Source organism: Grammomys surdaster, unplaced genomic scaffold, assembly GCF_004785775.1.
Source record: "Grammomys surdaster isolate TR1022 unplaced genomic scaffold, NIH_TR_1.0 125947, whole genome shotgun sequence".
In the NCBI taxonomy this organism is placed as follows: domain Eukaryota; kingdom Metazoa; phylum Chordata; class Mammalia; order Rodentia; family Muridae; genus Grammomys; species Grammomys surdaster.
Window position 1 is genome coordinate 4241222 of NW_021620769.1, and position 16251 is coordinate 4257472.

A 16251-nucleotide genomic window follows, 5' to 3' on the forward strand; every position below is an offset into this window, starting at 1 on the left:
GTGGTGGTGATGATGGTGGTGGTGGTGGTGATGGTGGTGGTGATAGTAGTGGTGGTGGTGGTGGTGGTGGTGATGGTGGTGGTGATGGTGGTGGTGGTGGTGGTGGTGCTGGTGGTGGTGATGGTAGTGGTGGTGGTGATGATGGTGGTGGTGGTGGTGATGGTGGTGGTGATGATGGTGGTGGTGGTGATGGTGGTGGTGATGGTGATGGTGGTGGTGATAGTAGTGGTGGTGATGATGGTGGTGGTGATGGTAGTGGTGGTGGTTATGGTGGTGATGATGGTGGTGGTGGTTGTGGTGGTAGTGGTGGTGATGATGGTGGTGATGGTGGTGATGGTGGTGGTGGTTGTGGTGGTAGTGGTGGTGGTGGTGGTGGTGGTGGTGATGGTGGTGGTGGTAGTGGTGGTGGTGGTGATGGTGGTGGTGATGGTGGTGGTGGTGATGGTGGTGATGGTGGTGGTGGTAGTGGTGGTGATGGTGGTGGTGGTGATGATGGTGGTGATGGTGGTAGTGGTGATGAGAAGGAGAAGGAGAAAAGGAAGGGGGAGGGAGATAATTTCAATAGCAATTCTTTTAAGGAAATATTGGAAATAATGTTAACAATGTTGCAAAGATAGCCTTCACATTAAAACTGGACAAATCAGGAGTACATGATGTGAGGATGGTATTTATAATAATTACAATAACAAGGGCTGCCGTCTGGTCAGCCTTAGATTATGCCTGGTACTATACTAAGTAGCTTTCATTTGTCATATTATTATGTTTTCAAGAACTCTATAATTTGTGTATATATGAAGTGTTTGCAATGGAGTAATATTATTTAATATGGTGTATGCAGCCCAGAGATGAAAATAGCTGGGATTAGAAAGACCAAGGGTTAAGTCAGGGACTCTCTTTATGCATCTGAAAATCAAAGAGGATCTTAGATTCTTCAACCCCCTTGTCCCTTTGCCCCACCTGCTTGCATGCAGTCTCCGACTGAGCCCCCTACATGGTGAATATGGATAGGATGCAGTTCCTTGGAACTTACCTTTCTGAACCCCTAGAATTGCCCCATCCCTGGGGAAGATCAGTTATTTTCCACTGTTCTTTTTACACGGACCCTAAACCTGACAGTATTTAACCCATTGCTATGTTGATGCTATGTGATCCATTTTGAATAATTATGGCTGTTGTTTGCCTTGGCACTGTGCTAGTACATAAATAAATATCTCAGTAAAATAAGGCAGCCCTCACTGGCCTTTTGGTCCATGGAAAGACCCTATGGACACGCCCCCTCAAGATCTACTGGTTAGCCTTTTTGGGTATGTGTCACTCCTAGAAAGAATATTTGAACTATATTACCAAGCTTCATATATTTACTGATATATAAGTGATATGACAATAACAGCCTTTAATTGTATGTCTGTGATATGGTTCCTCTCTTCTAACATAAATTGACGTACAAATGTTAATTCATAGTAGTTCTATGTTCTTTGTTGCCTCCATTTTAGAGACAGGGAAATTGAGACATACTATGTTGACTAATTTTCTCAAGAACACTCTAATAATACATGAAAGAACAGATCTTGAAACAGGTATTCAAAGTCTAAGACTACCATTGAATATATGCTCACTGGCTGATTGCTCTGAAAGAATTTGGGTAGGAAATCTCAAACTGCTGTCTTAAGTGGTCACTGTCAGACTATGATGTGTGATTGGAGTACATAACTGTGGAGTCTCCCTTTCCATGTATCTGTCCATCCTCTCCTTTTCTGCCTTTAGATACAGCCAATCCAAACACAGTTGTCCTAGCACTCTCTTGTTCCTGTTTGTATCCAACCCAAAATAATCAGTATTATTATACCAGGAAGAATGTGGTTAACGCTTCCCCTCAACAGAAAAGTTACTATGGCACTCACAGGACTCCTTCCCCTACATTCTATCATGTGACTTTCAGGAACACCTTTCTAATCGCATTAGGCTCACACACCCTGCTCTTTCTCTGACACTGTATCACCCAGCGCTTTGGGGCAGATGTTATTCTGTTTTTCTTTGACCAACGCAAGAGAAATCCTTGTCAGAGCAGAAATTTCTATTTCATTTTTCTCTATTTTATTCTTTTTGTAAAGCAGTGACTAGCCCATGATGGATAGTAAAAGATAATAATTTAATGAGTGAATAAAAGATTCTCTGAGATTCACCACAGTGTAAGGAATTCAAAGCCAATAATTAATAATATGACACATGGTGCCTTATCACAGACAAATTTAAAGCTATTGATACTTTAAAACTGACTGTATCTTGGGGCTGGTGAGATTGTGACCTGGATAAATTACATTGCTTTTCAGTGACAGGGTTCTGAGAGAGAGGACCATGAGGTCAGAAGATAAGGAGATAGGAGACAAAGAAGATATCACAAATGGTCAGGAGGTCTTGCTCAAGTTTTGTCTTATGCCAACTAGACTTATTAAAAAGTACAGCATTTTATATACTTTTTCAGGGGGAAGGCGACAGAGTTCAAAGAATCTCTTAGATAATGGGGCAAAGTCAGCAGGAGGCTAATCCAGGAAAGTCACACAAAGTGAGCACAGGGTACCTCCAGGGCATTACAGACTGAGTGCACAACAGCCTTGGGACTGATAACTCCAGTCTCTTTAAAGAGAAAAGCCAAGCTCCCAGGACAAACCATAACTGCTTTGAGGCTCTACCTTAAGCTCCAGACTGGCCTCCCCAGTCTCCTGAGCAAGGACACAGGACTAAGTTTTTTTTTTCGTCCCTTCATCAGGGATTCTGAGAAAGCCTTAGATTGGTTCAGGTCTCAACAGCTCCCCTCTTTAATTTCTTAAGGCAAGGTGAATTTTGGTGCCTGGATATTTAAAGAACTCCAGCGTTCTCTGAACTCACAGACGTCTCCTAATGTCACCAAATGGATTGCCAACATAAATATCTCAAGTGTAATATTGAGTGGATGTTGAAAGACAGAAAGGGGGTTTAGATTCTCATAACTTGTACAATAAATTTTTGAGTAGCTTAGAAGGGGAATTTACATAATTAGTAAAGGAACAATTGATAAGGTAATTTAGAAGTGTTTCTCATTTTCTGAAATAGAGGAACTCCCATTTAGTAACATATAAGGAAGGTAAACACCAGCCGTGAGTCCAAATGTAAGAGAATGTCCATGTTATAGCTATTTCTTTTTCCCTGAAAGTCTCTTAGACCATCACACTACTCAGGGCTGGCACTAACAGCCAAAGGTCCAGTTGAGCCCTGTCCTCACCCCCTGGTGACATTATAAGGGGAGATCATAGGAAGTTATTTTCACTCAGACGAAGTGGGTGCCTCCAGGACAGTCAACCAGCCTCCCACAGAATTGTTTTGAATCATGAAGCGCGTCCCCAGGGGGGATAGGATCCTGTAATCAGGATACCAGATTCCCACTCATACTGTGAAACAACAATCACATGGGTAACCTGGATTATAGACACTAGAAAACTCTAGTGATCAAATGAATTGACAATGTCTGAGAACTGTACTTTAGACTTCTCCTGGATTCCAAAGCCATAGACCGTAATGTCACCCAGAAAGAAGGTTGTATATGTACTGACCCACCAATGACAAACAAGAATGATTTGATCATATTCCGGTCTGGCTAAAGAGAGCAGTGCAGAACCTCACATGAGCAGTGCTCATAAGGTCAAACACCAGTCTCACATATTTAACTGTTGTGTAATATTTTAATAGCCAGTTATTTTAAAACAAACCTTGATTTTACCTGTATTATCGCCAGATTTTTGTAGTTTTTAATCTTAGATCTTATAAACTTTAATATCATACACATTATTTTTAAACGTAGCCTCTATATGCCTATAGACCTTATTAGGACGTTTGTAACTTAAAAAGTATTTTAGTTTTCTGTTTTATAAACATATATCCATCTTTATAATGAATCTTCATTTATTAAAATAGTTTATATCTTTTATCTTTATAGCAGTTTTCATTATTCAATACCATGTGACTTTATAGTTATATAGACAGATCCCTTCTCAGTCCCTGTTTATGTATGAAACTGGCTTGGAAGGCCTTATTGGAGCAAATTTCTCTTAAGGACCTGGAGACCCAGCAAAGTCAACCTGGATATTTTTTCATGGCAGCAGTTCTATGGTGTTTGTTTGCTTGTTTGTTTGTGTCTAGCTATTTTTGTTAGTATATGTGCTATCAATCATGTAAAACTACTGAAATTAAAGCAAAATATTAAAATCATGACACAACATCCTCTTAGCTCAAGCAAGCTGAATGCAGAGGAGGTCGAGAGGGACAAGTGGGGTTTGTTTTTTGTTTGTTTGATATTTTGGGGGTTTCTGTTTGTTTTGTTTTTTAAGAAATGCAGAAGAAAGGAGGGAAGGAGAAAGAATTACATTTTCAAGTCTCCCTAAGGAACATTACCAGCTCAGATCCAGCTTTTATTTTTGTATTTTTTTATTAGGTTATTTCTTCTCCTTTTCCCTGTCAGAGGGCCAGTCTGACTCAGGAAAGGGAGTAAGGACATACAGAGGAAAATCGTGCTTGAATCTGAAGTGGGAAGGTCACAGCCTGTATTTCAGAGTCAGCTTCTCTGCTCCAACATAAACAGCACAGGGCAACTGGACACCAGAGGCTGCTCTGCCTTAATAGTGATGCTTTCTTAGCCCTAACGCATCCACACCTGGAAAACCCTGTGTGGTAAAAACTGCAAATATACTTGCAGGGGGAAAATGTTCTAGACATTATGGAGCTGTCTGACTTGTCTCTGCCATTCCCTCACCCTCCCTGCTGGGGTCCGACTGCTCTTCACTAGTCAGACCTAGAAGACAGGACTCCAGGGAACCAGGGGTGGGTCACATTGCCAAGGAACCTGGTAGTCTGCTGCTGAGCTGGTCACTCCCAGTCTTCCCAGCCTGGACCACTGTTAAGCTCCTCTTTCCCTCTTCAGTAAAATCCCCTGCTGTAGTGGCAGGCTTTTTTGTTCCTGTATCAGGGAGTTTGGGTACCCTCTCTCTCTCTCTCTCCCTCCTTCCCTCCCTCCCTCTGTCTTCCTCTTTCCCTCCCTCCCTCTTTTCCTCCCTCCTTCCTTTTAATTTAAAAATGTCTGGCAGTCTGCTTCAGAGTAGACTGACCAGATTTACAGGATTGTTAAATTATAATTGAATCAAACTGGATCAAATTTATGCTGTGGACTGAAACAATCTCTAATCAAATTCTACTGTGCCAATTCATTAATATGAAACACATATGGTCTTTGTAGGTGATAGTCTATCTTTTCTAATTAATTAATTAATTAATTTATGTATTCACTTTGCATCCAAATATCACCTTCCCCAGACCCCTTTTCCCCATTCCCCCTCCCCTTCTCCTCTGAGAAGGGGGAGCCCCTCCCTGAGTATCAGCCCACCCTGACAGATCAAGTCACAGGACTAGACACATCCTCCCCACTGAGGCCAGACAAGGCATCCCAGTTAGGGGAACATATTCCACAGATAGGCAACTGCTTTAGGGACAGCCCCCAACTCCAATTGTGGGAAAACCCTCAGGAAGACCAAGCTGTACATCAGCTACATATGTGTGTGTGGTGGGGCTAGGTCCAACCCATGCTCACTCTGGTTGATGGTTCTGGGAGTCCCCAGCAGTCCAGGTAGTTGACTATGTTGGTCTTCATGTGGAGTCCCTGACTCCTCCATGTTCTTCAATCCTTCCCAAATACTTCCACAAGACTGCCTGAGCTCCATCTAATGTTTGGCAGTGGATGTCTGCGTCTACCCATAGGCTGCTGGGTACAGCTTCTCAGGATAGTTACACTAGGTTCCTGTCTGCAAGGATAGCATTAATAGTGTCTGGGACTGGTTCTAGTTCACTTTGGGCCAGTCTTCAAACTTTTACCTACACATCCTCATAGGACCTTCTTCAGAACCTTCTTCTGAACCAAGTGCAGAGTTTTAGAATGAAAGGAAATATCTTCTCTATGTGCTTTAGCAATACATTGCAAAAGAGGAGAGAGAATGCAGAGGCTAAGAAAACATGGGAAACAGCGGAAGCAGCAATTATCAACCTTCCTAATGTTTCAACCACTTAACACACTACCTCATGTTGTGGTGACCCCCAAGCTTAAACTAAGTTTGTTGCTACTTCATAACTGTAATTTTGCCACTGTTGTGAATGTGTTTTCCAGTGGTCTTAGGAGACACATGTGAAAGGAGTTGTGACCGATAGGTTGAGAAACACTGATCTAAAGAAAAAAGTGCTGTTAAGAATTTTGTTGTCCCTTGTTTTGCCCCAGTGCTTCAGCCACTTCCCCCAGGGTGACTTCTCTTATGTTTTTATGTATTTTGGCTGTACTCTTTCTCCTGTACTCATGTGTCCCTGCTAAACATTTTGAGCTGGACCAGCAGGTTATTCTCCTTGGAGAGAGGACCAGGAGACCAGAAGATAAGGGGATATGAGAAGAAAGAAGACAAAATTTGGATCTGGGGACCTCTTGCTCAAGCTAGGTCTTATACCAAGCAAATTTATTAAGACGCGCAGCATCTTGTATACTATTTCCATGGAGGAAATGGGACAAAATTATCTCTTATACAATAGGACAAAGTCAGTAGAAGACTAATCAAACAAGTTTACACAAAGGGAACATAAGTTATCTCTAAAGAAATACAGACATATCACGTGGTGGCCTTGGGACTGATAACTCCAGTCTCTTTAGGGGAAAAAGCCAAGTTAACAAGAAAAACTTTAACATCTCTGAGGCTCCAGCTTCAGCTCGACTAGTATTGCCAAGTCTGCTTCTGAGCAAGGACACATAAATTGTTTGTTTTTGTCTTTTCATCAGGGCCTCTGAGAAAGCCTTGGATTGGTTCTGATCCCAACAACACAGCAGTTTAGAGTACTTGCTGTATGTGTACGATTTCAGGACTAACCACACATAGTAGATCCATTTGGTGTGCTCTTCCCTGTGGAAGACTGTTCCTACCATTCTCAGAATCCCTTAGTTGACTGTAGTTCTTTCTCAGGAAATAAGGTTCCATGAGACCTCCCTAACATTATATAGACTGACCATATTTTACACACACACACACACACACACACACACACACACAAATATGTGTGTATAACAGCCATTAAGTAATAGCTACCATAAACTTAGAGAGAGCAAGAGGAAGGTACATGGGATGGGTTGGCTGGAGGAAAGGAAAGGGATAAATAATATAATTATAGTGCAATTTCAAATTATAAAAACTAATCTGTACAAAAGCACTTGCTGCTCTTACAGGAGACCTGGTTTCTGTTCCTGGTACTCATGAGGTACCTTACAGACTCCTGTAACTACAGTTTGGTTTAGTTTCCCATGAGCACCAGGTTTGCTCCTCTACATATGTACATAGATGTAGTCAAACACCAGTACACATACAAAGATAAATATTTAAAAAATAAAATTGGGCCTAGAGTATTGTCTCCAAGGTTAAGAGCTTGGATCGCTCCCCCATGGGACCCGGATTCACTTCCCAGAGCCTTACTACTACTCTCTGTAACTCCAATTTCTAGGAGACCCAACTTATTTTCTGGTATCCATAGATATGCACATGATACACATATACAGGAAAAACACACAAACAAAATAAAGTTTCTTTAAAGTTAAAACAACAACACACAAAAAAATCTAGTTCACTAGACATTTAGGAGAAAGTGGAATAAGTAATATAATTATTTGTAAACTTGAGAATATAAATTATGCCAGTCTAAACTTACCCCATTTTGTTCAATAAATCATGCTTTCCAGATAGTCAAGTTTGTCACTGGTTACAATGCTTAAGTCTTAATAGTCAGTCTGCATCGCAGCGCCATTGATCCAGTGTTTTAAACTAACTCCCACTGTTCTGTGAGATGATAATTTGTCCAAATGTGACTTCTGGTGTTGTCAGAACCTGATCAAAAATCAGTATACAAAGTTTTCAGGGAATGCACATTCTTAGAAAGGAGCTTATACAAAAGTAGTCATTTCTATAGCATAACAACTCACAGCTGACCAAATACAAGAGAAGCTAAATGAAATTACCTCCTTTCCATTGACTGTCACTGAGATTTTGATTAAAAATTTTAGATTTGTCATAGTTATAACTGTCTTTAAGCAAAATATTTCTCTCTTACAAATAGCATACATGGTCTGAGAAAATAAATCTTTTGTTTTCTGAAGTGTAATTTTGATATGCCTCTGTTTTCAGAAAAGGGATTCATAGGAATAGATTTGACCCTTTAAATAAAATTAGCTGAAGGCCAAATTTGTTAAACTAGTAATATGGCTGGCAATGATGGCATGTCAGGTGTTTCATTCCTTTCAAAGACCAAACCATGTCAAGAAATGAATGACTTAATAACTGTAAGTACAATGCACAGCTATAATACCAGGGGAAGGGACGTCTGCTGTGCCACAGGCATCTGCTTGTCTCCCCAGTCCTATGTCTCATGTCCTTGTCCTCTCATTTCCCAAAGATGTATTTATCACACCATTTTATATAAGAAGCCATTTCACTGTTTAATTTTATTCATGCAGTCTTGTGTACAGGTACCATTATAGCCACCCAGTTTTCCCTTCTGCATGTAGCTTTAGCCTCTAAGTCTCATCATAGTGTTTTTTTTTCTTTTCTTTTCTTCAAAAAGCAAACGGAGCATCATCTTTAAAAATGTCTGTCCATGTAATACAAAGAAGAAATACACAAAGGCACTCAGGGCTACTTAGCATAAAAACTTCTGATGCAGATGTACTGCATGGGATACTGTGTGTGTGTGTGTGCGCGCGCGTGTGCATGTGCGTGTGCGTGTGCGTGTGTGTGTGTGTGTGTGTGTGTTAGAGTTTAAGATTACGTATGATGCTTTGCAAATGCTATTCTGTTTTCTTCTCTCCTCTGTTCCTCCCTGTTTAACAGCAGACAAACCCAGGGAGCCTTGAATGAATCCGATGATCCTGAGACAGGCTGCCTAACTGATAACAAGCCAACTTCTCGACACTTCTATCCTGTCGCCTTGCTTCTTGTCAGCTCACACCTTCTCGTTGTGTGGCTTATTTTAAGTCTTGCATTACTCTTAGCCAAATACCAATAAGTTTTATGTTGTGTTCCTTCCTTTTCTACAAATGTCAATGGACTTTAATTCTGGGACAATGTTGTAAGATTTCTACATTTTCAGATTCACAGAATTAAAAAAAAACTAGAAGAAATGTTTGAATTGTGGTTTTGTTTTTGTTTTTCCCTAACACTTAAAGGCAAAAGGTACTATGCATTAAGTGGGTTATTTTGCTCCTTTGTTCATGGAAAAGTGTTTTCCCACTGTTAAGTAGCTAAAGACGAGTTTTTAACTTACTTTCTTTGGAAATAAGACAAAGAATAGAATCCTGCAAGCTTGAAGTGCTGAGCCTCCTCTCCCAGGTCTTTTCTTAACGATATCAGCTCTGACATTGTGCAGCAGTTAAGCTCCCAAGATGCGTCCGGGAATCGGAGGTTGCAGACTTTCCACTGTGCTAATGTTACCATAGTTGCCATCCGCTGATAGAAATGTGTCTGCTTTCTTACTGTGTTCCTAGTCATCCCTTACTCATTGATGTGTTTAACTTTCTGTCAAGTGACTTTATGAAAAGAATGGCTATTTCTGTTTTGTAATTAAACTAACCTGTTTGTAACTCTTGTTTGGGTTAATTTGGCTTTCAGACTACTTTTCTATTCTTTTTAACAAGGTCTCATTTGTGTCTTGATGCACCATTTTTAGCACCTGTGACTTTTGTACTGTGGTAGAGGTGCAGGTTGTTCAGAAAGCCATCTCCTCTCTGCACTACATAGCTAAAACAGTGAGGTAAAATAGGGATGGAACTTCCTTTAAAAAATCTGTAGGGCCAGACTTAATAAATTAAATGCCTTATTCCTAGAACTGCATCCTTAGGGCTACATGTAGATTTTAATGTGTTTTAAGGAACAGATAGCTAATTTGTGGAAAAGTTATACAAAGGCAGATATATTTATGAAATTAAAGTAAAGCCGTATTGTGAAGCAAATTATATTTAAAGAGTTTATTAAAAGTTAAATATCTGTTAAGAAACTTTAATCATATCTTTCCGAAGGCAATAATGGTATTGGGCCTGGCCTAGGATTTAATTTTGTAAGATGTATCATCACTTGTGGAAAAAAAATGTAGAGTTGAATCTTTGTTATTTTTACTTGGACTGTTGCTGCAACTCTGCATTGAACAAATAAAGCATATTTATTTATTCCGTGTTTCATGAAGTTGTCCTTTTGTCCCCTTTCCCCAGAGAAGGATGCCGCATAGAGAATGTCCTGAAGAATATCAAATGCAGGAGGTATGCTTTCAACATGCTACAGCTCCTGGCTTTCCCCAAGTGCTACCGACCTCCAGAAGGCACTTATGGAAAAGCTGACACCTAAGTGTACCAACATGGAGACAAACAGGAACACAAATACACTGAGCTTGGAAGATCTCCACCTCTGTCATTTTTATTTTTTACCGTTATGAGTTTGTGGGGTGAGACGCTCATGGGCGTTGTACACATCAAGGCCAACACATTACTCAGAAGGCAGCCCAGGTCTGAAGCCTTCCCAGCACTTCCGTGTCCACTGTATCTGCTCTCCTTTGTGTTAACACACCTCACTGGTTGAGGTTAGTTGAGAAAGTGTAATTCCATTTGTAGGGTACTTAAATAAAACATATCCTGAGGAAACAAGTTTTCTCCCATGGTGCCAGAGGTGACTGAGAGAATGCCACACTCTACCTAAGCAAGTAAAGGCTGTGGGTTCGTGTGATGTTACTTCAGAGTCTTGACTGCAGACAACCTTACAGCCGAGATTACTGGCTTTTATAAAATATGCATATAGTAAATGGAATTAGGTGATGGTCAACCGTGCCCTTGATTACTGACATGGTTTGCAGATATGTTTATACAAATCTTTGTCATCCAGTTCGTATGTGATTCCACTTTCTAAGCTGGTAGATGAAAGTGTGATCAGAGTCATGAGCTACAGCACAAAACTATGGCTCTTCATGAAACTCTGATGTGGGCTGGGTAACCCACAGAAACACAGCAATGTGGAGCCTTTAATGTTGTACGGGGAAAACACTTGAAGGTACTAAAGTTGCAAAGAAATTTAAAGTTAGTGCCTGCTGATGACCCAAATAACAATCTCCAGCAGCTTGAAACTCATTTAGAAAAAAAAATCATAGAAAAGGAGAGAGAGAGAGAGAGAGAGAGAGAGAGAGAGAGAGAGAGAGAGAGAGAAAGAGAGAATTTCGATCTATGAGATGTTCCCTGGGAGTCCTCTCTTAAGTGTATCAGTTTGCAGTCTGTCATAGGTCAATATGTACGAAGTGGAAAACCCTAAATCATGTGTACAGCCATAAATGGTAATAAATCAACACAATTCCTGTCAGGAAATCTGGATATCATATTTGTCCTTACAGTAAAATTACACAAATTTAAAATGATTAATATTCCAAGTTAGTCATTTCCTTGGAGACCATGTTACATAAGACCACCATGCAAAGGAAGCAATGACTGCAGAATAGCAATCTCAGTCACCCTTACCATATCACTCTTTAAACGTCCTAACCTACAGCTTCCTTCTTCTTCAGACTGTTACAATTTTTATGTATGAAAATTGACAGAGGAGAACCAAATAGAAATTAGAATTTATCACTGAATTATCATTCAGAATATAGTGATACGAAAAACAGTTGTATTCTTCCCTTTCTCAAAACACACATCTCCTCAGAGCATGCTAAAGGCTTCTTACACTGAGACCTCTCTGCTGTGACTTCACTCATGGAGCCATATTGTTTATCTTCATGGGTAACATGATAGCCATTTGCCTAAAATGTTCTGTCCGTGTAAAGGGTTTTCAAGTAGACTTCTAGTCCAATGTTGAGTTTTCCAGGGGACTGAAAACAGAAAATAACCCTCAGAGGCTTCTCATAATGGAAACATCCATTCTTTTTTTTTTTAAGCTAATGACATATGGTGGTTACCAAACTATGTATAACCTTCAAAGAGAAAAAAATGGATTCATATATAAAAACTTGTCTTAGTGTTCTCAGACCTATTCTCCATTTCAGTAATTTATTATAATGTTTCTAATTATTCTGCTTTTATCAAGGTATTAGGATTTGTGGTTATTTTTGTTACTGTACTGAGTTTAAGATAGAAAAAGTTGTGATCTATGAGGTTTTGTGTCTATCCCTGAACTTTTCTTAGTATCTCAAGTAGTGATTTGCAGCCCAGGACACCTTCTATAATTTTTAGGTCATAAATATTTTATAAATAACAGTTCATGCTTATGTATTGTTTTATAAATTAAGCATCTTAATTCAAATATGGCAAATAATTATTAACCTGAAAGAAAATATCATGGTTTCCCAGTTTTGCCTGACATTTCATAGGATCTTTTTCTTTGTCAATAAACACTTATGTAGACATATCAAAGGTTGACATCTGTAATGCACAAAATGAAGTTTCTTAGTCATTGCCAGCAGCACCACTTCCTATGGGAATCATATGTCTGTACATCCCTTCCACAGAGGATTTTAACAAGAAGATTCCCATTTTCTAAGTGTGACTGCTCTTCTCTGAGTGCACTCGGGCAACAACACCCTGACCCATCATTATCGGGGCTTTCAGAACCAAATAGTAAATGAAATCTTTTAAAAATCTCCCTTGCATAAACATTGCTACAGTTATGTGGCTCTGTTAGCTACCTTCACACTGTCTCAACCATGCGTTCATTTAAGAACTATACCAACAGCCATTTCTGGGAGATATGTGTGCTCAAACAATTTATCAAGAAAATGACGTATCCAAAGAATGAAGTGTTTTGTTTTCTTAAAAATATATTTTTTTCTTACCAAATGCAGCTATAAATTCTGGTTTAACTATGTACAGAGCCATCAGAGAAATATATTAAAAGCAAAAAAAGGGGGCACACCCATGATTATTATCCAAAGGTCTAGAGTGCGCATGTATCCTCGGGACAACTAAATGTACATTTAAAGCATCTGACTGAAGAAGAGGTACCCTTGTGTGCAGCAGCTCACTGAATTCCCACCTCTGCTTTTCTTCCTCAACAATGCCTTGTGCTTTACCACACACTGCTTAAAACACCTTCTAAATGCTAACATTTTGGTCAACCTGGTATTCCAGTAGGGCCACAATAACTATATGAAACAGCTGACGAATTCTTTAAAACCACTCCCCAGTCACCCAGTACTCTCTATGGCCACTAGGCACTCAGGATACTATTGCTTCTGACAAACAGTAAAGCCTTCGAACCAGCAGAGACCGAGTGATACAGCCCCTCCTCCTCCGTTTTTCATACATTAAGTGATTTTTATAAAATAGGACTCAGAATGGTAAAAGGGGAAAATGTGATACTTTTTTTCTAATCAGATCCCTCCCTCTGTAAAGAAGCTGTGCCAAGAGGCTTTCTCCCAGGTGTCCCTTAGGTGGCTCATTCAAGAGATGCTGTCACTGAGTTTTCTGGAATTGTGCAAACTGGCTGCTACATGCTACTGTGATTAGCCATGTTATGATATGAATTTGTTAAAAGTGAAGATGGAAACCAAATCTTATAACTTCCTGGCGTTTTTAAGCCAGATTTTGCTATCTATTACATTTCTAAATGTCGTTGATGCTGGTGGTTCCGCATTATTTAAATGCCGTGTTGGTGATATGCCACTGTGAACCACTGGACTCCACATTCAGCAACACAATGTTGGTATCTTGAAATCACCCACCATGGGAATACTCAAACCACAGAAATTGCCAGATGTTATAAACTAGGATATCTATTTTCTGGAACACCAGTTGTTAAACATTTACCAGCCAGTGCATGGCACCGTGCCACTATAGATTTATTTTTCTCCAGAGAATAACAAATTATTGGAATGAGGATAATATTAGGATGGTTTTTAAAGGAAAGCAGTCTTTTATCAGATTATTATAATTTTATTTTAGATTTTTATCCTCCTTAAGAAACACTGTTAGTCTATCCAGTATGTTGGATACTTATATTTTATTCATAATTCAGTTACTAAAAATAAAACAATTGTTTGTTTTATTAACTAAATTTTAATCATCTACTGCAAGTAGTCCTTAGCATCTAGCCTTACTGTAACTAATATGTCAGCACCGAATTCAGGAAAATGTTAATTTAATCATAAAATCCCAAATTATACTTCATCTCAATGTATAAGTTTATGATTATGGGCATTGTTGAAAGGAAAAGCAGAATTATATCACTATACCCAATGTTTACTAACTTGAGCACAGTTGAAACCCATCCTATTAAATAAATCTAACTCTGGCAGTATAGTAAGACAATGCATTTGATTCTGAGGGGGTGTGGCACCTCATTTTAGTCTAATCTGTTGGACACATTTTGTAATTTCTTAAGAAATAAATGATTTTTTAACACACATTTGATGAACATGTCTGAGAGACACTCTGACCAGCAGCTGTGGAGTACAACAGGTATATTGGGCACACAACATTTTTAATAGTTAGAACCTGTATTAAATACATAGTGCTCATCACTGAAAAGAATAATTAATTTTTAAGACCTAGCATGATTTATTAACAGTTTTAACATAAATTCATATTCACCCAGCCTACCTCCAATCCGTGTAAGCTATGATTCCGTATTTGTCATATAAGCTTTTAAAGTAAAGAAAGGAAAGAGGCTTATGTTTATCTTTTCTTTCTCAGACAGCTTGAAAGTAGAAGCTTCCACCCAAACATGCTAACTATAGCAAACACTGACTTCAAAAATACAAAGTTAATAACCAGCATTTTTGATAGATTATGGTAGACCAGTTAATATGGAGATTAAGAAAATAAATTCTTTTTTTTTTCTGAGCAATGGAGCATGTTGGTTTCTCTTTGACTTCTATTTCTAAGACTACAAAATACAACCGTGCTTCTAATTTAAGAGGACCCTGTAGTACCTAACTGGAGAAAGGGATGCATATAAGGTAATGCTAATCTCCAAACTGGTGAATGCGGTTGGTTTCCCGGAACTTGAATTTTCACTTGGGCATGCATATTTAAGGAAGTAGAAACTCAGAGTTTCGTTCCAGAGAAAGTGGACATTAGTGTAAATAAAACTTGCATAAATAATTCTCTCTATAAGCCATGTGCCATAGATGTATATTAGCACACTCTGATGCAGAAAAAGCAGACTTTAAGTAAAGAGGTATATACCATTCTGTGCTGGGAGAATACATTTTTCATAGTATTCCTACAATCATTTGCAATTATTCCTAGATAACAGAAGGGCACAATGTAACATTCTGTCTTTTATAATGATCTACTATTGTTCACCAGCAATTTTTAGAGAATCAAATTTGGCCAACGTTTTTATAATATCTATGTAATTTTTAAGATGAGTCGTGTCATGATCAACAGCAGAACCTATCTCGTGTTGAAAAGCCTTCACGTTTTTCAAAGGACAGAACGGTCATTTATCTGCATATGCCCCACCCTTTGTGCACTCTGTGTGAATATTTTATCTTTTAATTTAATACATTGTCAGATTCTATGGTATTCATTTGAAAGGTTGGCACTTGCTTTCTTTTTATGTTAAACATCTATTATAGATAAACCTATAATGTGTTTGTATATCCATACATCATGGAAATGAGTCATGAGCAGATCATTTTATATTAGCAGTTGAAGAAATATCACATTCATTTTATTTTGTGTAAATCATATTCATTGTGCACTGTATGTATATTTTTGTTGTAATAAATATGGTTTTATTTTTATGTTTCTGGCTTTTTTCCCATTGTACATTCTTTTTCATTGTAATCCATGTAGCAACATTTAAACGTTAATGGAAATATCAAAAAGATAGCACATATCACATTTCAAGGAGAATAGACCTCAGTTCTGCTGGACTACAATAATAACGCATGCTTTACATTGACAACCAGTTAGTATCACTTCACTGACAGACTGCGCTTCCATGGTCACCTTTGTTGAGGGAAGCATCAAGCACAACCTTCAAGCATAGTCAAAGTCAGCTGTGATGATTCTACTTTAGGAAATTATACATAATTATTTAAAAATTTTAGATGATAGGTAGATACATAGACAGGTACATAGATGACAGGTAGAGAAAAGTCAAAGGCAGCTGTGATGATTCTACTTTAGGAAATTATATATAATTATATATAACTATTTAAAAATGTAGATGA

The 16251-nt window shown here is 38.7% G+C and overlaps 1 protein-coding gene across 3 annotated transcripts in view; it reads left to right on the forward strand.

The window, feature by feature from the left end:
- The window catches only part of Inpp4b (inositol polyphosphate-4-phosphatase type II B), a 701452-nt gene extending 685633 nt beyond the window's left edge, over window positions 1-15819 (forward strand). For 2 of the 3 annotated variants that reach the window (XM_028753429.1, XM_028753432.1), the window contains one exon: window positions 8934-9220. In XM_028753429.1, the coding sequence (XP_028609262.1) occupies window positions 8934-9105 (172 nt within the window). In that variant the 3' untranslated portion in view covers window positions 9106-9220. Of the gene's footprint in view, window positions 1-8933; window positions 9221-10303 lie in introns of those variants that run through there. The other variant, XM_028753430.1, reaches the window with a different exon arrangement.
- The last annotated feature ends 432 nt before the right edge of the window (window positions 15820-16251 follow it).